Source organism: Choristoneura fumiferana, chromosome 27, assembly GCF_025370935.1.
Source record: "Choristoneura fumiferana chromosome 27, NRCan_CFum_1, whole genome shotgun sequence".
In the NCBI taxonomy this organism is placed as follows: Eukaryota; Metazoa; Arthropoda; class Insecta; order Lepidoptera; family Tortricidae; genus Choristoneura; species Choristoneura fumiferana.
Window position 1 is genome coordinate 1,660,396 of NC_133498.1, and position 24,443 is coordinate 1,684,838.

Sequence of the window (24,443 nt, forward strand, 5' to 3'; positions counted from 1 at the left end):
GATCGATGTTGCTAGAGGGATTAACTAACGGTGTTGCTAAAAGATGTGTAAAAGATCGAATATTTTCTCCAATTATCTCACGTTATAGAGAAATAGATTCATTTAAGTTGTGTGTCATAAATTATAAATGTGTGTCATATAAATGAAAATATATTTCGTAAGGAATATTGTTAGATATACGTATGAAAGAAAGTAGAAAGTTATGAATCATCAAAATCAATAAAGGAACGCAAGTGTACATGGTTTGTGCGCGTGCTGTTTTTCTACAAAACACGTCGGTATTTCTTGGAAACTATCTCTTTTCTCTTTTTGTCATTAATGAAAGTACGCAGCACTAGTGCCAGTACGTACATGAAAAGGTACCGTTTTAAAAACACGTGTAGCCTGTTTGTGTGCGACTGTGTGTAAAAAAAAGCGATTGAATGAATCGGCTGCTGACCTTTCGTAACTGTCAAAAGCGGAAATTAACCAATTTTTATATTTAATACGTTTTCTACTGGAACCCCGTATAATACATGACTCAGAATCCTTAGCTGTGAATAACTGTGATAAAAATAATACAAATCAAGTGCTGTTATGTAAACTAAATGTAAAAAGTTAATGTTTGTGGTGAAAACTCCGGACGCCTAGGTCGGGGCGTTTTTATGATTTTTTTGTGTCGTATAAGTTATAAATGGATAACAACGAGGAATATCACGACCCGGACTACACGGGGACTTCCGTGCGCGTAAAGGAAGAGCCTCCGGCCTTGACTGAAGAGGAAAAAGCTGAGAAAATAAGGAAAATTATCCAGGCGGAGTTCAAGAATGAGATTGATGTGCGAGAAAATGAAGTGATGCTCGCTGATCAGCGGTAAGTGGTGCATTCGGTTGTTAATTATCAATAATTTATCATTGTTATTACTCTAATTGTTTACTTTGTTATTGTCTGACGTACACTTGATCTGCATACATTCATGTGTGCGTGTTGTTTTATATCGCGTATGATGCACGCAAACATGTTTTGTCTCTATTTTCTATTTCAAATATTTACTGTGATAATGAGATTGCCAACCATACTTTTTATTATGAATGAAAACAAATTTTATTTTAAACAACAACAATGTTATTTGCAGTAGGCATTGAATCAGATGTTACTTTACTGCTTTGTGTAGACCTATAAAGTAAAACCAAATCTTTCTCCTTTGCAACTTTTAGGGGCTGTTGCACCATCCATTGATTAGCGTTAACTGACGATTAAATGTGATGCCGTCTCCGTCTATTCGAACAAAACAAATAGAGACGGCATCACATCTAACCGCCAGTTAACACTAATCAATGGATGGTGAAACAGCCCCTTAGTCTTCAAAATTACGTTTCATACTACACATCTAATTGGGAGGAAAAAGAATGTTGAAAATCAAATAATTAACTGAGAAATCAATGAATGAAATAAAAAACAAAACAAAGAAACATGCATTCAATGCAACATTAAAACTCCTTTTTTTTAAGTTGGGTTTAAAAATAATCTTTCACGGGTCGGTAACCTGCGGCATGTGAGCCACATGCGGCTCTTTGGATATGAAGCTGGAATGGAACATTATTTATTGACACAACATTACATATTATCTAACTAGTTATTGCCCGCTGCTTTGCCCGCGTGGAATTCAGTTATCGCGCGCCATTCCCTTGGAAACTGAATTTTCCAGGATAAAAAGTAGCCTATGTCACTCTCTGGCCCATAAACTATCTCTATGCCAAAAATTACGTTGAACCGTCAACAAACATGCACACTTTCGCATTTGTAATATTAGTATAGATTTGTTGTGAAAAAACACTACATAAATATGAATAAATAGATTAGTTTTTTTTATCAAAAAACTTTATTTATGCAAGTACTATTTATTGTTGGCAAGAATTTTTTTTGTGGCTCTTTAAAAACTTAAATTTTGTAAATTGAAATTTTTGACTTCTGACTCAAAAGTTTTCTGACCCCTGACCTATACCAAAGTATCTATTAATTTTGTACAACCAGATAAATAGTACCTTTCTTTATCATTTCTGTTTTGTTTATTACTATATAAAATATCCTTTATATAAAATAATTGACACAATTTTTTTATGAATAGAAGAGCGAGACCTGCTGATACAGGTATGTTATACCTACTAGGAGGGCTCAAACACCATGTTATTTACTGATGTATCATTACCCAATAAACAATTTATTTATTTATTTATTATTATAGATAGTGTTATTTTTTGGCAGGAAACACATTGGTAATTAGCAAAGAGCGGAATTTTCATGGCATTTTTTGACCTGTCATAGTGACTTCTCACTTATGGACTCTACCTAAATGATGTCGATATATTAGACTTTAAATGTGGCGTTATCTGGTAAAAGGTACCTTGTTGTCGGTTCTAGTTTCCGAGATAATCGCGCTTGAAGTAAAATGTCCAAAAAAATCATTTTTTCTTTTTTTACTCTATATTAATAAGCAGGGTCTAAATTTTAATTTGACAGAGACACAAGTTTTTAAATCGATTTTTTATGAGTTAAAACATCCCTTAAAGTTTAGTAAGAAAGGTACCTTATTGTCGGTGCCGCTCTTGAATGCTTTCTGTGCGCTCAGTATCGGTTTGGAAGACGTGTCGGACGTCGGTACTTTGTCGGCGCGTCATCATCATCATCATCATCCTAGCCTATACGTCCCACTGCTGGGCACAGGCCTCCTCTCAGAATGAGAGAGCTTGGGCATTGGGAACTACGCGGGCCCATTGCGGTGCTTGTCGGTGCGTAAAAAACGTCAAGAATCATCATAAAATGCGTTTAATTAGAGTAAGGTAAATCATCAATAACTGGCCACCCTTAAGCGGTAGCCAGTTAGGCCCTTGTTACACTAGCGATTTGCGGGCGAGTTGAAAGCGAGGTGAGCGTGCAGCGAGTTCGCTTCGAGCGCGTAACGATTTCACCGCGAGCATGAAACGATATCGCCGCGAGCGCGCAACGATGTCGCTGCGAGTTCGCTGCGTTAGCGCCGAAGACGCCCTATATATTATACGAAAGTCTACAATATGGCGTTTTTGGCGCTAAAGCAGGGAACTCGCCATGCGCTCGCAGCAGCGACATCGTTGTGCGCTTGCGGCGAAATCGTTATACGCTCGCAACTCTCCCGCGAATCGCTAGTGTGATAAAGCCCTTATTGACGATTTACGCCAATTTGTCTTTTTTTTATTCGACTGGATGGCAAACGAGCAAGTGGGTCACCTGATGGTAAGAGATTACCACCGCCCTTAGACACCTGCAACACCAGGGGGATTGCAGATGCGTTGCCAACCTAGGATACCTCAAATGCCAGTAATTTCACCGGCTGTCTTACTCTCCACGCCGAAACACAACATTGCAAGCACTGCTATTCACGGCAGGATTAGCGAGCAAGATGGTGGTAGCAATCCGGGCGGACCTTGCACAAGGTCCTACCACCTGCTGATCTTTAGAGGTTGGTTTATAGTAATAATAATAACGATTAATAGTTACAACTACAAATCAAAAGCATTTTTTTAGATCTTATTCTTAACTATGTCACTAAACATTTTACGACCGACAATAAGGTACCTTTTCAAATACGTTAATCATTTAGTGTGTTGAGACAAAATTATAGGTTTTTGGTAAGAGTTTTAATACTACAGTGTTCTTAAATTAAGACTATTAAAATTAATCGTAAGTTATTAGTCGCTTTCAAATGATATCACTTCACAATCACTAAATATTTTACCACCGACGATAAGGTACCTTTTAGAAAATATATAGTGATTGTACCAACTTTTTACTAAACTTTACCTTGAATTTTGAGATTGAAAAAACTAGTTTTTTAAGATTTGTTGAGTTAATTTAGTCTCATTTGGCTATGTTTTAGCGTACTAAATATAAAAGTTTGTTGATTTTGACTGTTTAATTGCATTTGTAAACAACAAAGTTATTTTTGTTAAAGTATTTTTTATATATAATAAACAACGTTAATTTAAAACGGAGTAGTTCTTATTTAGTGTCCAATTACGCATAATATTTTTTCCTTCGATAAAATCCAATGGAAATATACTATAAATAGAAAAAAATGTAAAAAAATCCATCAACCTTTTTTTTTTACTTTATGCACTTTGGCAAGGTAAACTATAGGAAAACCGTTGTCCAATTACAAAATTGTTCTTGAAACCTGAAAGCCCGTACAATCTACTCCTCAAATAGCATGTCATCTATGTAACTTCCAACAATAACATACTTTTATTGGGTGTATAAGTTTGAATTCAATTTTCTCATAATCACCTTTTCTGGCTTTTGAGCTTCAACATTTTTTTTTTAAATATCTATTAAACCTACATGCATGTTTCTTACATGGTTCGATAGCTAAATGTATGTAGATTATGGGGATATCAATAACTCAATACCGACAACAAGGTACCTTTTCCCAGATAACGCCACAAATTAGATTGTCGTAAACTTATCATGTTATGTAGTGTTCTTTTTCCACATACAAATGGATATTTGACTGTAAAAGAAGTAGTTTTAAACCAGAAAATATAAAAAAAAAAACATCTATTTCTTTTATAGAGACATTAAAGGAACAATTCATTACAAGTATTACAACAGAAGAATTTCAACATGCATTCATTGAACATCCATTCATTGTTCAATGCATATGACTATTTCACATTTTCAACTGCTCAAAAGTTATTGGAGGAGATCGCTCTTTAACTTCAGGCTGCCTATTGTTTACCTCTACTTTTAATCTTCTTTAGTACAGTCAACGTCATAAATAAGCAATCAATTTTGCTGTAAGGGACAAAGGTACTGAAAAGATCACTTATTTATAACAATGCCTGTACCTATGTTGTGTATCGATATATGTATGTTTATAGACAACCAGATGGCCTAGTGGTTAGAGAACCTGACTATGAAGCCCGATTGGTTCGATTCCCGTGTCGGGGCAGATATTTGTATGAAAAATATGAATATTTGTTCTCGCGTCTTGGGTGTTTAATATGTATTTAAGTATGTATCTATCTATATCATTATATTTATCCGTTGCTTAGTACTCATAACACAAGCTTTGCTAAAGCTTACTTTGGGACTAGGTCAATTGGTGTGAATTGTCCAGTGATATTTATTTATTTATTTATTTATGTATCTAGAGTGTAAATAAAAATAATAAAACTGTTTACAGCATGGCGATAGCGCGTCGCATGCTTCACCGGCTGCGGTACACGCTGGTGTCCCGCTACTACCGCGACCGCCGCCTGCAGCAGCCCGAGGGAGCGCCAGACGACCCCGAGGTCAGTACACCACGCAGCCCTAACGCAGTGTTCCGCAAAGTGTGCGCCGCGGCACCCTGGTTTATTATAAAATCGAGATGAGATACCATTCGAAAGTACCGTTAGCACAGCAGTTCGTACTGAATAAATATAATCATAAAGTTAAACTACATATAATATATGATATTGTTTATAGTATGTGTGCAGATACCTATAGATAATAGATTTACAAAGTATGCTTAATCATCATCACCAGTCACTACGTATCCATACTAATATTATAAATGCGAAAGTGTGTTTGTATGTTTGTGTGTTTGTCCGTCTTTCACGCCGTAACGGAGCGACGGATCGAAGTGATTTTTGGCATAGAGATAGTTTATGGGCCCGAGAGTGACATAGGCTACTTTTTATCCCGGAAAATGCACAGTTCCCGAGGGAACAGCGCGCGATAACCGAATACCACGCGAGTGGAGCCACGGGCAAAAGCTAGTGTTTAGTTTTGTAACTAAGGGACCCCATACATCCCTGTATTATTATTATTATTATTTTGTATTTTCTTTTATTTCATTGTATAATGTATACTGTAGTTTTTAAGTATTTTATTTGTAATTATTTTATGTTGAAAAAATGACTGCCAAGTTTCTTGCGGCGCATTCTTCTTGGCAATGATGGTCTTTCCGAAAGCGCTGGTAGTTTAAAAAATGACGTGTAAAAGTGCCCATTGCGGCCTATTTACTGAATAAATGATTTTGATTTAGATCTTTTTTATAAGTATTATAACGCAATTATTGGTGAATGCTGTGTCACTTATGTTATAAAAAATATTAAAGTATTTGACAAATTTGTTATTATTTTTCCTATTAATTTTCATGTTATTGATTCGCCGTAAGTATCTAACAAAAATACATATTTATTAAAATATATTTGTTATAAAGCATTAAGAAAGAAGAAAGAAAGAAAGAAAATAACTTATTTATAACAGCAATGACACATAATTAGGAAAAATAACAACAAGACCGGCTCAGCATATCGCTGGTTGAAAACCAGCACTGGTCTTCCGCCGGGCCACAGGAGAGTGCAATTACGGAAAGTCACACAAAACAAGTCAAACGAACATGACGATACTAACGCCATCTAGCGATATTTCGCCGCTGTGAAAACCCTTAACACACAAACATAACGCCTGTATTCCCAAAATGGGGTAGGCGGAGCACACGAAACGTTACCGCTTCGGAGCCACTTTTAGTAGTTTAAGGGTTAAAGTTATCAACATATCCCTCATTAACATTTGTATTAATCTAACATGGTATTTTGTCAGCAGGCCCCGGCGGCGCTCCGCAGCGGGCAGCGGCGGCTGCACCCGTCCGTGCGCAAGCTGCTCGGCAAAAAGACCGCGGACATGGAAGAGATATTCCGGCCGCTGGCCACACGGCACAAGCGGAGAGACTACTCTGTCAGTACACTACAGCAGCTAAAGCCCGGGTTTCCTAGGATTAGCGGTGCCGTCACACAGCGGCCGCAACAAACCGCTGAATGACGTCACCAGAACGTTGTCCATGTAAACAAAATGGCGCGGTTTCCTAGAGAGCGGTAATTGACACGCGCCATTTCGCCCACATAGACAACGTTCTAGTAACGTCATTCACCGTCCCATTGCGGCCGCTATATGACGGCACCGGTAATCCTAGGAAACCAAAGCTTAACAGTGAGGCCACATTGGTGCGTTGCGTTGCGTCGCGATGGCAAAAACTGGGTGTTCTATCATTGCGCGATTTGACGACGCGTGCGAGCGAGCGCGGTGCCCCGCCGAAGCAATTATCGCGCGAATTTCAATGAGGGCTATCGCGTATGAATTCGCCACTAGAGGCGCTAGTGTAGCGTGAGGTCTCCGAAATGTCAAATCTCATAGTTTTTGGGTGAGCTACGCGGGTTTATTTATAATTAGAATAATTTTGTGAATATTTTGCAATATCTGAAATTAATTATGGCAAATATGCGTTCCGGGGCAATGAATGTCTGTGTTTTGAGACAGTTTTGTCTTTCGGAAACCTTTGTCCTCCCTTTTTTCCGAATAAAACGGGGACTATGCAACTCTGGCATGCTCGATATTTTTATGGTACGGTTTTAAGGTGTATTAAATATGATTTTAATCTAAACTTTGTTTTCACGCCCGTAATAACAGACTTTGAAAGCCATACTTAAAAACCTCACGCAACAGTGCGCCATCTAGTGAGACAAAAAATTATAGCCCTCATTAGGACACCTATTCGAATTCAATATGTTTGATCGCGCGTTCGTACGAACTAAGTTCGCGCGACTCGATTTACAAACATTTGAGTCGCGCGACCGCGTCGTGCGATTGTCAGTTGACCTATTTGGGTTCAATATGTTTGATCGCGCGTTCGCGCGCCGCACGCATAAACATAGTATGTCGCACGCGACGTTTCAAAGGATCCCGAAGGACCAAGAGACAAAGCGGGGGGGAGGGTGGTGTGCGCTGTATTATGTGCGTCGACGCAACGCAGCTGTGGCAGGTGTCACATATAGTATGGTGTAGTTAAATTGTACCGTGTGTGCCCTAATAAACATGAAAACAATGCGTTAATCCGTCGCGACGACGCAACGAAACGCACCGATGGGCCACACTCTAGCAGCCTTATTCATAAAAAGTTAGAGCCTCCTTGAAGGCTCCTTGAAGGCCCGATGCTAAAAAACATGATTCATAAACGTCTGTTAGCGCTAATCAGTCGATCAAGGCTCTGCTAAAGTTAGAGGACCGTAGACCCTCCTTTATCTCCCTGCTAAGTCACAAAATGGCCGCCACAAGTTTGAACAGCTGACTTTGACAAGAGCAAAAAACCATACCGAAGATATTTTTAGTGAAGGGTGAAGTTACGCAAAGATTAAAAAAAAACCAGGAAAAAATATTTTCAGGAATTTGTATTTAAAAATCCTCTAAATTAGCAACAATAAATATGAAAAAAAAATTAGGATGTTTAACATTATGGCTTTTTGCACAACATAAACATGCGGATCGGAAATGGCGGGAAAACAAACTTCTCGCTTTTTATTTTTTTTCCTGCTAATTTGCTGTCACTGCTGTCAATTTTTTTTTAAATTATCGATTATGCCATTTTTTGTCTTTGATTTGTCAAGGTGGCCAACATAACGCGTCTAATCCGTCTATCAGCAGCTCAACAACTAGCAGACTGCTAGCGTTTATGAGTCATTCTTCTTGACAACCGTCTAACAAGCTTAATCAGTCTGCTAAGTAACAGACCGATCAAACCTCAATTAAGGATTTTTTATGAATAAGGCTGTAAGACAATAAGTTTTATGTCATATAATATAATATATTTATACATCTTCGCCCATCTTTGGTTGAAATGCAGCCAAAAAAATTTATTGAGACTTTACAAAAACTTTTTTTTTCTGTAGGCGATGGTCCAAACCCGCAACTACACCATCCCGGCGGACGGCTCGGCGACGCTCCGGCCGCCCCCCGCGCCCCCGGCCCCGCCCCCGCCGCCCCCGCCGCGCCCCCCGCGCCCCGCGCCGCCTCGACCCCAAGCCAGAAAATGTACTGACCGTAGATGAGGTGACAAGGAACAAGATGAAGCACCGCTACAGGATTATTATAGGTGGGTTTTATGGTATATAGGGAGTGCCACGAGAGTTGAAGTGAAGGATTACACACACAGCTACTGATTGCATAAATGGAGAACGAATGAAATGAACCAGTGAATGTCAAAATCCCGCTTTCATTATTTGACATGTTTTTGTGTGCGTGACCTCAACGCTGGTGGCACTACCTATATTACTTCGTCTAAAAAGCAGCTAGTCTAAGTACCCAAGTGGTCTAAAAAGCAACTGGTCTAAGTAGCAAGCAAGTGGTCTAAAAAGCAACTGATCTAAGTAGCAAGCAAGTGGTCTTAAAAGCAACTGGTCCTAGCCAGTTTCTTGGTCAAAAACTTGTAAAGACTTAGGTTAGGTTAGAGTTGCGTCAAGGCGCGAAACGCTTCAGCCACGCGGAATAGGAGTACCGCGAAGCGGAGCTCCGTCGACTTCGAGTCAAAGAATTTTAGATCGCTTGCTACTGAAACCTTGCTTTTAACTAAAACCAATTGCAATAGGGTATTTTTTATATTCCTTGGCCGTGGTTAAAAGACGTCATTGGGTTATTGTCGCTCGGCAGGCAACACGTCGAAGTACGCGCCGGCGGCCTCCGCGGCGGACCGCTCCACGCACAAGTGGCTGCTGTACGTGCGCGGGGCGCGCCCACAGCAGAGCGCGCGCCTGCTGCGGGCCGTCACCGTCACGCTCCACCCCTCATACACGCCGCACCACGTCGTGCGTATAGAGTGAGTGACACACACACAGACAGACAGACACACAGCAGAGCGCGCGCCTGCTGCGGGCCGTCACCGTCACGCTCCACCCCTCATACACGCCGCACCACGTCGTGCGTATAGAGTGAGTGACACACACACAGACAGACAGACAGCAGAGCGCGCGCCTGCTGCGGGCCGTCACCGTCACGCTGCACCCTCATACACGCCGCACCACGTCGTGCGTATAGAGTGAGTGACACACACACAGACAGACAGACACACAGCAGAGCGCGCGCCTGCTGCGGGCCGTCACCGTCACGCTGCACCCCTCATACACGCCGCACCACGTCGTGCGTATAGAGTGAGTGACACACACACAGACAGACAGACACACAGCAGAGCGCGCGCCTGCTGCGGGCCGTCACCGTCACGCTGCACCCCTCATACACGCCGCACCACGTCGTGCGTATAGAGTGAGTGACACACACACAGACAGACAGACACACAGCAGAGCGCGCGCCTGCTGCGGGCCGTCACCGTCACGCTGCACCCCTCATACACGCCGCACCACGTCGTGCGTATAGAGTGAGTGACACACACACAGACAGACAGACACACAGCAGAGCGCGCGCCTGCTGCGGGCCGTCACCGTCACGCTGCACCCCTCATACACGCCGCACCACGTCGTGCGTATAGAGTGAGTGACACACACACAGACAGACAGACACACAGCAGAGCGCGCGCCTGCTGCGGGCCGTCACCGTCACGCTGCACCCCTCATACACGCCGCACCACGTCGTGCGTATAGAGTGAGTGACACACACAGACAGACAGACACACAGCAGAGCGCGCGCCTGCTGCGGGCCGTCACCGTCACGCTGCACCCCTCATACACGCCGCACCACGTCGTGCGTATAGAGTGAGTGACACACACACAGACAGACAGACACACAGCAGAGCGCGCGCCTGCTGCGGGCCGTCACCGTCACGCTGCACCCCTCATACACGCCGCACCACGTCGTGCGTATAGAGTGAGTGACACACACAGACAGACAGACACACAGCAGAGCGCGCGCCTGCTGCGGGCCGTCACCGTCACGCTGCACCCCTCATACACGCCGCACCACGTCGTGCGTATAGAGTGAGTGACACACACACAGACAGACAGACACACAGCAGAGCGCGCGCCTGCTGCGGGCCGTCACCGTCACGCTCCACCCCTCATACACGCCGCACCACGTCGTGCGTATAGAGTGAGTGACACACACAGACAGACAGACACACAGCAGAGCGCGCGCCTGCTGCGGGCCGTCACCGTCACGCTCCACCCCTCATACACGCCGCACCACGTCGTGCGTATAGAGTGAGTGACACACACACAGACAGACAGACACACAGCAGAGCGCGCGCCTGCTGCGGGCCGTCACCGTCACGCTCCACCCCTCATACACGCCGCACCACGTCGTGCGTATAGAGTGAGTGACACACACAGACAGACAGACACACAGCAGAGCGCGCGCCTGCTGCGGGCCGTCACCGTCACGCTCCACCCCTCATACACGCCGCACCACGTCGTGCGTATAGAGTGAGTGACACACACAGACAGACACACAGCAGAGCGCGCGCCTGCTGCGGGCCGTCACCGTCACGCTCCACCCCTCATACACGCCGCACCACGTCGTGCGTATAGAGTGAGTGACACACACAGACAGACAGACACACAGCAGAGCGCGCGCCTGCTGCGGGCCGTCACCGTCACGCTGCACCCCTCATACACGCCGCACCACGTCGTGCGTATAGAGTGAGTGACACACACACACACAGACACACAGCAGAGCGCGCGCCTGCTGCGGGCCGTCACCGTCACGCTCCACCCCTCATACACGCCGCACCACGTCGTGCGTATAGAGTGAGTGACACACACACAGACAGACAGACACACAGCAGAGCGCGCGCCTGCTGCGGGCCGTCACCGTCACGCTGCACCCCTCATACACGCCGCACCACGTCGTGCGTATAGAGTGAGTGACACACACAGACAGACAGACACACAGCAGAGCGCGCGCCTGCTGCGGGCCGTCACCGTCACGCTGCACCCCTCATACACGCCGCACCACGTCGTGCGTATAGAGTGAGTGACACACACAGACAGACAGACACACAGCAGAGCGCGCGCCTGCTGCGGGCCGTCACCGTCACGCTGCACCCCTCATACACGCCGCACCACGTCGTGCGTATAGAGTGAGTGACACACACAGACAGACAGACACACAGCAGAGCGCGCGCCTGCTGCGGGCCGTCACCGTCACGCTGCACCCCTCATACACGCCGCACCACGTCGTGCGTATAGAGTGAGTGACACACACACAGACAGACACACAGCAGAGCGCGCGCCTGCTGCGGGCCGTCACCGTCACGCTGCACCCCTCATACACGCCGCACCACGTCGTGCGTATAGAGTGAGTGACACACACACAGACAGACACACAGCAGAGCGCGCGCCTGCTGCGGGCCGTCACCGTCACGCTCCACCCCTCATACACGCCGCACCACGTCGTGCGTATAGAGTGAGTGACACACACACAGACAGACAGACACACAGCAGAGCGCGCGCCTGCTGCGGGCCGTCACCGTCACGCTCCACCCCTCATACACGCCGCACCACGTCGTGCGTATAGAGTGAGTGACACACACAGACAGACAGACACACAGCAGAGCGCGCGCCTGCTGCGGGCCGTCACCGTCACGCTCCACCCCTCATACACGCCGCACCACGTCGTGCGTATAGAGTGAGTGACACACACACAGACAGACAGACACACAGCAGAGCGCGCGCCTGCTGCGGGCCGTCACCGTCACGCTCCACCCCTCATACACGCCGCACCACGTCGTGCGTATAGAGTGAGTGACACACACAGACAGACAGACACACAGCAGAGCGCGCGCCTGCTGCGGGCCGTCACCGTCACGCTGCACCCCTCATACACGCCGCACCACGTCGTGCGTATAGAGTGAGTGACACACACAGACAGACAGACACACAGCAGAGCGCGCGCCTGCTGCGGGCCGTCACCGTCACGCTGCACCCCTCATACACGCCGCACCACGTCGTGCGTATAGAGTGAGTGACACACACAGACAGACAGACACACAGCAGAGCGCGCGCCTGCTGCGGGCCGTCACCGTCACGCTGCACCCCTCATACACGCCGCACCACGTCGTGCGTATAGAGTGAGTGACACACACAGACAGACACACAGCAGAGCGCGCGCCTGCTGCGGGCCGTCACCGTCACGCTCCACCCCTCATACACGCCGCACCACGTCGTGCGTATAGAGTGAGTGACACACACAGACAGACAGACACACAGCAGAGCGCGCGCCTGCTGCGGGCCGTCACCGTCACGCTGCACCCCTCATACACGCCGCACCACGTCGTGCGTATAGAGTGAGTGACACACACAGACAGACAGACACACAGCAGAGCGCGCGCCTGCTGCGGGCCGTCACCGTCACGCTCCACCCCTCATACACGCCGCACCACGTCGTGCGTATAGAGTGAGTGACACACACAGACAGACACACAGCAGAGCGCGCGCCTGCTGCGGGCCGTCACCGTCACGCTCCACCCCTCATACACGCCGCACCACGTCGTGCGTATAGAGTGAGTGACACACACAGACAGACAGACACACAGCAGAGCGCGCGCCTGCTGCGGGCCGTCACCGTCACGCTCCACCCCTCATACACGCCGCACCACGTCGTGCGTATAGAGTGAGTGACACACACACAGACAGACAGACAGCAGAGCGCGCGCCTGCTGCGGGCCGTCACCGTCACGCTCCACCCCTCATACACGCCGCACCACGTCGTGCGTATAGAGTGAGTGACACACACAGACAGACAGACACACAGCAGAGCGCGCGCCTGCTGCGGGCCGTCACCGTCACGCTCCACCCCTCATACACGCCGCACCACGTCGTGCGTATAGAGTGAGTGACACACACACAGACAGACAGACACACAGCAGAGCGCGCGCCTGCTGCGGGCCGTCACCGTCACGCTGCACCCCTCATACACGCCGCACCACGTCGTGCGTATAGAGTGAGTGACACACACAGACAGACAGACACACAGCAGAGCGCGCGCCTGCTGCGGGCCGTCACCGTCACGCTCCACCCCTCATACACGCCGCACCACGTCGTGCGTATAGAGTGAGTGACACACACAGACAGACACACAGCAGAGCGCGCGCCTGCTGCGGGCCGTCACCGTCACGCTCCACCCCTCATACACGCCGCACCACGTCGTGCGTATAGAGTGAGTGACACACACAGACAGACAGACACACAGCAGAGCGCGCGCCTGCTGCGGGCCGTCACCGTCACGCTCCACCCCTCATACACGCCGCACCACGTCGTGCGTATAGAGTGAGTGACACACACACAGACAGACACACAGCAGAGCGCGCGCCTGCTGCGGGCCGTCACCGTCACGCTCCACCCCTCATACACGCCGCACCACGTCGTGCGTATAGAGTGAGTGACACACACAGACAGACAGACACACAGCAGAGCGCGCGCCTGCTGCGGGCCGTCACCGTCACGCTGCACCCCTCATACACGCCGCACCACGTCGTGCGTATAGAGTGAGTGACACACACAGACAGACAGACACACAGCAGAGCGCGCGCCTGCTGCGGGCCGTCACCGTCACGCTGCACCCCTCATACACGCCGCACCACGTCGTGCGTATAGAGTGAGTGACACACACACAGACAGACACACAGCAGAGCGCGCGCCTGCTGCGGGCCGTCACCGTCACGCTCCACCCCTCATACACGCCGCACCACGTCGTGCGTATAGAGTGAGTGACACACACACAGACAGACAGACACACAGCAGAGCGCGCGCCTGCTGCGGGCCGTCACCGTCACGCTCCACCCCTCATACACGCCGCACCACGTCGTGCGTATAGAGTGAGTGACACACACACAGACAGACACACAGCAGAGCGCGCGCCTGCTGCGGGCCGTCACCGTCACGCTGCACCCCTCATACACGCCGCACCACGTCGTGCGTATAGAGTGAGTGACACACACACAGACAGACACACAGCAGAGCGCGCGCCTGCTGCGGGCCGTCACCGTCACGCTCCACCCCTCATACACGCCGCACCACGTCGTGCGTATAGAGTGAGTGACACACACACAGACAGACACACAGCAGAGCGCGCGCCTGCTGCGGGCCGTCACCGTCACGCTCCACCCCTCATACACGCCGCACCACGTCGTGCGTATAGAGTGAGTGACACACACACAGACAGACACACAGCAGAGCGCGCGCCTGCTGCGGGCCGTCACCGTCACGCTCCACCCCTCATACACGCCGCACCACGTCGTGCGTATAGAGTGAGTGACACACACACAGACAGACACACAGCAGAGCGCGCGCCTGCTGCGGGCCGTCACCGTCACGCTGCACCCCTCATACACGCCGCACCACGTCGTGCGTATAGAGTGAGTGACACACACACAGACAGACACACAGCAGAGCGCGCGCCTGCTGCGGGCCGTCACCGTCACGCTGCACCCCTCATACACGCCGCACCACGTCGTGCGTATAGAGTGAGTGACACACACACAGACAGACACACAGCAGAGCGCGCGCCTGCTGCGGGCCGTCACCGTCACGCTGCACCCCTCATACACGCCGCACCACGTCGTGCGTATAGAGTGAGTGACACACACACAGACAGACAGACACACAGCAGAGCGCGCGCCTGCTGCGGGCCGTCACCGTCACGCTGCACCCCTCATACACGCCGCACCACGTCGTGCGTATAGAGTGAGTGACACACACACAGACAGACACACAGCAGAGCGCGCGCCTGCTGCGGGCCGTCACCGTCACGCTCCACCCCTCATACACGCCGCACCACGTCGTGCGTATAGAGTGAGTGACACACACAGACAGACACACAGCAGAGCGCGCGCCTGCTGCGGGCCGTCACCGTCACGCTCCACCCCTCATACACGCCGCACCACGTCGTGCGTATAGAGTGAGTGACACACACACAGACAGACACACAGCAGAGCGCGCGCCTGCTGCGGGCCGTCACCGTCACGCTGCACCCCTCATACACGCCGCACCACGTCGTGCGTATAGAGTGAGTGACACACACACAGACAGACACACAGCAGAGCGCGCGCCTGCTGCGGGCCGTCACCGTCACGCTCCACCCCTCATACACGCCGCACCACGTCGTGCGTATAGAGTGAGTGACACACACACAGACAGACACACAGCAGAGCGCGCGCCTGCTGCGGGCCGTCACCGTCACGCTGCACCCCTCATACACGCCGCACCACGTCGTGCGTATAGAGTGAGTGACACACACACAGACAGACACACAGCAGAGCGCGCGCCTGCTGCGGGCCGTCACCGTCACGCTGCACCCCTCATACACGCCGCACCACGTCGTGCGTATAGAGTGAGTGACACACACACAGACAGACACACAGCAGAGCGCGCGCCTGCTGCGGGCCGTCACCGTCACGCTGCACCCCTCATACACGCCGCACCACGTCGTGCGTATAGAGTGAGTGACACACACACAGACAGACACACAGCAGAGCGCGCGCCTGCTGCGGGCCGTCACCGTCACGCTGCACCCCTCATACACGCCGCACCACGTCGTGCGTATAGAGTGAGTGACACACACACAGACAGACACACAGCAGAGCGCGCGCCTGCTGCGGGCCGTCACCGTCACGCTGCACCCCTCATACACGCCGCACCACGTCGTGCGTATAGAGTGAGTGACACACACACAGACAGACAGACACACAGCAGAGCGCGCGCCTGCTGCGGGCCGTCACCGTCACGCTGCACCCCTCATACACGCCGCACCACGTCGTGCGTATAGAGTGAGTGACACACACACAGACAGACACACAGCAGAGCGCGCGCCTGCTGCGGGCCGTCACCGTCACGCTCCACCCCTCATACACGCCGCACCACGTCGTGCGTATAGAGTGAGTGACACACACAGACAGACACACAGCAGAGCGCGCGCCTGCTGCGGGCCGTCACCGTCACGCTCCACCCCTCATACACGCCGCACCACGTCGTGCGTATAGAGTGAGTGACACACACACAGACAGACACACAGCAGAGCGCGCGCCTGCTGCGGGCCGTCACCGTCACGCTCCACCCCTCATACACGCCGCACCACGTCGTGCGTATAGAGTGAGTGACACACACACAGACAGACACACAGCAGAGCGCGCGCCTGCTGCGGGCCGTCACCGTCACGCTCCACCCCTCATACACGCCGCACCACGTCGTGCGTATAGAGTGAGTGACACACACAGACAGACAGACACACAGCAGAGCGCGCGCCTGCTGCGGGCCGTCACCGTCACGCTCCACCCCTCATACACGCCGCACCACGTCGTGCGTATAGAGTGAGTGACACACACACACACACAGACAATAAAAACACCACTTTGTAGGTTTAGAGTGAGTTAATACACTATATTGCACATTTACAGTGAGTGAATACGCTGAATGAAATTTTTGAATACGTTAATACACTGAATTGCACTTTAGAGTGAGTAAATACACTGAATTCCACTTCAGAACGAGAACGTACACTATATTGCACATTTAGAATGTGTTATACCGAATTGTACTTTAGAGTAAGTAAATACGCTGAATTGCACTTTATAATGAGTAAGTTAACTGAAATTGGACATTAGAGTAAGTGAATACACTATATTGTACATTTAGAGTGAGTAAATGCACTATAGCACATTTTAAAGTGAGTCAACCTAAATTAAAAGTACGTGAGTAAATACACTGAATTGCTTTTATTTTATTATTATTATTTAATGATATAATCTGACAACTTTATCCAACATAATCTGAAACAATATTCCTATAAATATAGTGCTTATAATGAGGGCTATCGCGAATGAATTCGCCACTAGAGGCGCTAGTGTAGCGTGAGGTCTCCGAAATGTCAAATCTTATAGTTTTTGGGTGAGCTACGCGGGTTTATTTATAATTAGAATAATTTTGTGAATATTTTGCAAGATCTGAAATTAATTATGGCAAATATGCGTTCCGGGGCAATGAATGTCTGTGTTTTGAGACGGTTTTGTCTTTCGGAAACCTTTGTCCTCTCTTTTTTCCGAACAAAACGGGGACTATGCAACACTGTGGCATGCTCGATATTTTTATGGTACGGTTTTAAGGTGTATTAAATATGATTTTAATCTAAACTTTGTTTTCACGCCCGTAATAACAGACTTGCAACAGTGCGCCATCTAGTGAGACAAAAAACGATAGCCCTCATTCGTAACCGCGTCTGTCTCTGTGTCCAGCAAGCCGCCGTACCAGTTGTCGCGGCGCGGCTGGGGCGAGTTCCCGGCCAAAGTGGAGCTGCACTTCCACCTGCCCGACCGGAACCGCCCCGCCCTCGTCGAGCACACCATCAAGCTCGACCGCGACTACACCGGACTCCAGACTCTAGGTACTTGACTGATCACAACGCCATCTGTTGTCAACTAGCTGTTACTAATGTGATTCATTTATTCGGCAATAGATGGCGCCACCGAACACTTTTTTTTTTTTGTTGAGATGAGACCAAAGATATGTATGAGGTGCTTTATAGGATGGCGGCGTGCAGTCGGAAAAAATCCATTATGGACTACTGGGAAAGGAGGGCCCAGACAGGACCGGACTTTCACCGACTAAAAAATCCGGCTGCACGTCTGCAACTCCCTGTAGCTTTCGGGGAGGAGAGCTTGGAGGGGTTTTCTCCCACAGAGTATTTTACAGCCATTTGCTAGACAGCTAAGATTGCATTACAGAAGGTAAAATCACATTTTGAATATATACTGTTTGTTGATTGTATGTCTGTACATACAATCAACAAACAGTGACAGTGACTGTTCACTAGCGTTGAGGGCCGGTAGGATGTGTCAAATATTTTGGCACGCTCCGCTGTGGCAGAGATATTAAAGCAGGTGACTACTTGAGGTTCAATATCACAAAATTAAACCGACAACATGACAGGTGAAACTAAATAAAAGCTTTTGAAAACTGCTTTCCAGACAAGTAACGAAGCTCTGCTTAACAATTGAAATAAAAGTATATTTTTTCCGATTTTAGGAGCGGAAACTCTAGTAGACGTCTGGTTGTACAGTACACCGGACATGCTTGAGTTCGAGTACAAAGAAGACGACGAGCACTCACCAATAGAAGAACCCCAAGAGACCGTCGTCCCCAAAGAGGAGCCGGTGGAACAAGAACCAACCAACGGACCAGAGCCAACGGACAACTGGCTGGACTTCTTTACATCAGACAATAAAGAACTAGACGTAGACGAGATGATAATTAAACCAGTTAAAAAAGAACCAGTCAAAGATATTGTCGAAAATCACAATGATACAGATGTAGATGTCAAACCGAACATATTAGAACTAGAGAACAATGTTAAAATGCTAGATGTCAAAATGGAAGATTGTAAAATGGATTGGAATTTAGAGAAAAGTATAATAAATCCGTCAGAGACTATACCTAATGAGATTCTAAGTCAACCAGCGTCACCGAAAAAACGTATAATGAAGTATTTGGACCCTAAAACAGGGAAGATATACTATCTAGAAATGGATAGGAAACTAGATCTAAGCAAAGTGCAGGAAATTGTCATAAATTCGAAAGGAAATGTGAAGACGGCGAAGTTGAGTCCAGTGAAACCGGTGAATGGGAAAAAGAAAGGTGTATCGTTGTTGAAACCGGAGGTTAAGAACATGTTGAGTAATAAAGAGAAGAAAGTGAAAAACTACGCACACATAGTGAACGATCATTGTTATTTAGGCAATTCGTGGGTAAAGAATATAAGTTTTAGTGTCCCAGAAGTGAAAAGTGAAGTGGTGGTTAAAAGAGAGGAGGGGTTGTATGAGTGTCTGTGCAATGCTGTGGCCAGGTTTACGAGTGTGCGTGTGGCAGTTAACTATATGTTAAGGAAGATACCTGTGGTTAGTGAGCAAGCGAGGGATCCCAACTTCAAGAGGTGTTTTCCGTTTGTGGAGAGCGATGAGCGGTTCTGGAAAATGGATTTTGCTAAGCGAAGAAATAAAGAGGTTTGTGAAGTATTTTTGTTGTTTGCAAATAATGTGATTAGTTTTAGAATTAAGTTAAACCTTTTACCTTTGTAGTCACCAGCACCAATATCTGACACAACAAAGTGTGCATAAATATCTCTCTCTCTCTCTCTCTCTGTGTCAGGTATTTGATGAGGATGTGTAGGCACGCTCCGCTGTGGCGGATGTTAATGCAGGTGACTACTCCACTACCTCAATATATTTTTTTATATAAACTATGTTCCTCTCGACTTTCGTCTATGTTGGATTCGTTTTGTTTTGACGTTTTTCCTTGAATTTTTTCTTCTATAAGAGTAGATTTCAACAAACCAATCTCGAAATTTGCTCTTACTTAAAGATAGATGAAACAACTATTTATCCTTAGTTAAGTGTCCTTACTTATTTTTTCCAGTGGTCCCGAGCAAAGCTAATAAACACAATATTAAATGAACATTTCAAATCGCAAGACCCAATATGGCGGACGAAGCAAATCCTTATATTCTCAAGACTCCATGGCTACCATCCCATCAGGAAAGAATCCCTCCACACCGCAGACTACTCCTGGAATGACATAGAACCCGCGACAACTGAATTCAGCACCATAAGTGCCTTCAAGCCTGAAGACTTTAACAATTCCATAACAGAATTCATAGATGATTCCGATGATGAAGAAATAGATGTGGTGAAAGACGATGTGCCGGTAAAGAAGGAGGTTAAGAAGGAAGAAGGCAGTTTGGTTGTGATACCAGTGGAGAAGGAGGAGGATCGGCACAGGTTTATGTTTATAGAGAGGAAGTGTGCGGAGATAGGGGTGGAGTTGAGGAACGAGGATGTCGGGAACGGGTATTCTTATAGGTGAGTTGGGGTGTTGCACAGAGACGATTAAAGGTTATGACTAGAGACCGAATTATATGTAACTAGTGTTTTACCCGCGGCTTCGCACACGTGAATCATTAGGTCCAGCATTTGAATTGAAATTCCGGAATTTTTGAAAATTAAATCGTTTTTTTCATTGATGTTACATTAAAAACAATCATGGTCAAATTTCATGACCAGGGGTCGGACAAAAAGGGCGGATGACGTAATAAAAATCGGTCAAGTGCGAGTACGAGCGACTCGCGCATGAAGGGTTCAGTAATAATTTTTTGTAAAAAAAAAACTAATACAAGCTTTTTTGTTGGCGGTACTTTTTGCCCCTGGTTACCAAAGTAGGTAGTCGTCAAGACGAATCAAATGAGACCAAAATCGATGCGGTCTTGTTGTTTTATTACAGAGTTCCAATGGCCAACATCTAACTTCATCATCAGATCAGTCATCGGATTTATAAATATGCATGCAAAATTTCAGCTCAATCGGTTGAAGGTATCCACTTCAAATTTAAGTTGAAATATTGAATATTTAAGATTTTAATATTTTATTTAAATTATTTGTATGCAGGAATAGGTCAAATTTTGTGCCGCTGAGTGTATTTAGGGATTGTTTGGTTCTGAGTCCTCACTTCTACGGTAACATTCCAGCGCGGTGCATGCGGTCATGCTGTCAGCGCTGAAGAACTTCGTCGAAGAACTGCTCCGCGACGCCCTCGCGGCTGAACTGACGGCGTCTCGGACGGAGCTGCCACACACTGTTTGGACTGGGTACGTATTAAACTTGAAGATGTTAACGCCATCTAGTGTCAAGTTGAACTATGAAGTTTGACCGAAATTTGCTAATCGTAAGTGCGGAACTATTTGTATGCTTCCATCATCCAATTTCTCTACCATACAAATATTTGTACCAATCCGGACCCTATTTTCATGGATTCGGATCGAATTTGGGTCGGATGTAGCGCGTAACCGCTCTAAGTAAATAAGGTTTCTCGGGCTGAACTGCCTCTCACTGAACTGGATATTTATTTATACAACTTAACGATGCTCACGCCCTCTTGTGTCAAGTTATACAATGAAGTTTTTTCCAAGTTTGCTAATCATGAGTGTCTTAAATGTCCGTAGGATGCCGTAGCATATTATTTCAATTAAATTTTTGGAAATATAGCTGAAGTGTGCTGCTCACCATAAGGATATAAGGGAGCGCCTTTACTTACGCAAGGAAATTTCGGTTGTTCTCCTTCCGCCTTATATCTCACTCTCACGAGAGGAGGAAAGTGTGTGCTGTATGGTCTATTTTGAAACCAAGATCATCAGGTCTCGTTTTTGTCTAATTTGGCCCTGCTTAGCTCGAACCCGTAAAGTCAGGGTGCCTAAGCCCAATTGCATAACAAAGTAAATAGTTTTAGTGATTTTGTATGGAAATTCACTAATACTATTTACTTGTACTTTATGGAATGAGAGCTATCGTTTTCGCGTTCACCAGTTGGCGCGACTGTAGACAAAGGTCCTGCCTGAATTATAGTGGTTAGTTTGTTATTACGGGCGTGAAAACAAAATTTACATTTAATACCTTAAAACCGTACTATAAAAATATCGAGCATGACACAGTGTTGCGTAGTATCAAAAAAGGGAGGACAAAGGTTTCCGAAGGACAAAACTTTCAAAACACAGACATTCATTGCCCCGTGCGTGACGCATATTTGCCATGATTAATTTCAGGTAATGCAAAATATTCACAAAATTATTTCTAATTATAAATTAAACCCGCGTAGCTCACCCAAAAACAGTGACGTTTGACATTTCGGAGACCTCACGCTACACTAGCGCCTCTAGCGGCGAATTCATACGCGATAGCCCTCATTGGGGCCAGGGCCCTATTTCTCAAAGCATATTAGTCTAATAATATTAGTGTTTTGTGTCATAAAATGTATGAGACAATGAGACAAAACACTAATATGTAGACTAATATATGGTATGTAAGATGGTTTATCAGAGTTGTTTGTGTATCAGATGGTCGGCGCCGGGCTTGGTGCGCGCGCGGGCGGTGGCGGGGGGCGCGGCGCGCGGGGGCGGCTGGCCGCGCTCGCGGCGAGGGACTGCGGCGCGCCGCGACAGAGACAGGACGAGCCCGTATAAACGTATACACTCTACTGTGACTTTTATTTATGCTACCATTACACCTGCTTCCCACAAGTAAACCATTAGGCCCTGTCCGCACTGAATTTTTTCCGCGCGAATTATATTCCGCGCTGTACATACAATTTCTTTTCACACCTCTCCTTCAGAAAAGTAACTTTTCCTCCCTGTCGAGAGGGAGCAAAGTGCAACTTTTCTGTTCAAGGCTTTTCTAAGTGTTTTATTGCAAATGTCAATTTTTGAAGTTGATAATCGTAAAGCCACGCTATTTTCTATGCTGGTTCTTTAATGATATTTAGATATATTTTTTTCAAGTTTCTTAATGCTCGGTGTGAAAAGTTGTATGAGCCGCACGGGAGCAAAATTATTTTCATCTTGGGCGTTTACACTTGAATCCCTCATTACGCTTAGGATTCTACTTTAGAATCCCTCGCTACGCTCAGGATTCTATTGTAGAATCCTTCGCTACATTCTGGATTCAATCTACGCCCTCGCCGTAAATACACCATTTTGCTCCCTTGTGACACAAATAACTTGCGTATTTTTTTCGTCTGTGCGGATACTCGTATAAGATGCAATATGTTACAAAATCGCGAGACAAAAACCGCGCGAAAAAAATTGGCAGTGCGGACAGAGCCTTAGTCTCGCCTCGTGCGGCCCGATGTGCAATAGAATATACACAATAAGTTCTAGGGAATTACGGCCCCATCATAATGTAAAAAGTAAATATTATTTTGTTTCTCTATTGTTTAACCTCGAAAGGCCCAACGTGCTAAAATTAGGACAAACGTCAAAGCAAATGTCAACTTTTACTGATGTTTCAAATTCTAATAATCGAAATTTGACACGAGGTTCAAACATGGATGTTTGACTTTATTCCCGAAACAATTAAATTCAAATTGCTCTGACAATTATTTTTTAAATATTTGTATGGTGGGCCTCCGGTTGTTAGGACGGTCTTGCACGGACCAGAGTTGACAATACATATAACGAGTTATTCCCACCTGTTACCACCAATTTGATATCAGTGGGAAGAGCTGGGAGAGTCAAGAGGTGGGAGAAAGCTGTTACCACTGGTAACTAATGGGAATAAAAATTCCCATCTGTTACCACTAAACTAATTGGTGGCTACTAACTTACCACATTCATTTTAATTTTCAGCAGTTTATTGTCAACATATTAAAAAGGTTCTATTCTATTCAATATTTATGGAATTATTTTATCTTATCGCGAATATTTTTCCCAGTAGTTACCACTGAGTACTTTAGTGATAAAAGATGGGGAAAAAAATCCCAGCTGTTACCACTGGTAAAAATTGGTGGTAACAGGTGGGAATAACCCCATATAACACAATAAAGATCTCTCTGATGGGAAATATTATGGCTGGGGATGTTGTAGTTGTTCTGTGTAACGACTAGATGGCGCTAGAAGTCGCTACCCTAGCTGTAATTAGTTCCAAGATGTATGGAACCGTCGTAACCCAGACTTAAGGATTAAATTTTACATGACCGTGGAAGCAGCCCTACGAAAAGTAAGTTATATTTTACCTTTCTTTGACACGTCGTACGTTTAAATTAAACCTTTACTGGTGCCTTGAAGCTGTGGCTTAGTGGTTTGACTAATACTCCTTTTCTCAAGGACAAATTTAGGTAAAAGTGCGGTTTCAGCCT

At 47.1% G+C, this 24,443-nt stretch overlaps 1 protein-coding gene across 1 annotated transcript; it reads left to right on the top strand.

The window, feature by feature from the left end:
• Nucleotides 1-137: 137 nt before the first annotated feature.
• Nucleotides 138-22,834, top strand: D12 (YEATS domain containing 2 homolog D12). The gene is given in 11 exon segments (XM_074108430.1): nucleotides 138-852; nucleotides 5,198-5,306; nucleotides 6,607-6,738; nucleotides 8,724-8,827; nucleotides 8,829-8,926; nucleotides 9,481-9,646; nucleotides 18,005-18,153; nucleotides 18,795-19,768; nucleotides 20,181-20,623; nucleotides 21,286-21,405; nucleotides 22,648-22,834. Coding segments are annotated over 11 exon segments (2,661 nt in total). The 5' UTR covers nucleotides 138-673.
• The last annotated feature ends 1,609 nt before the right edge of the window (nucleotides 22,835-24,443 follow it).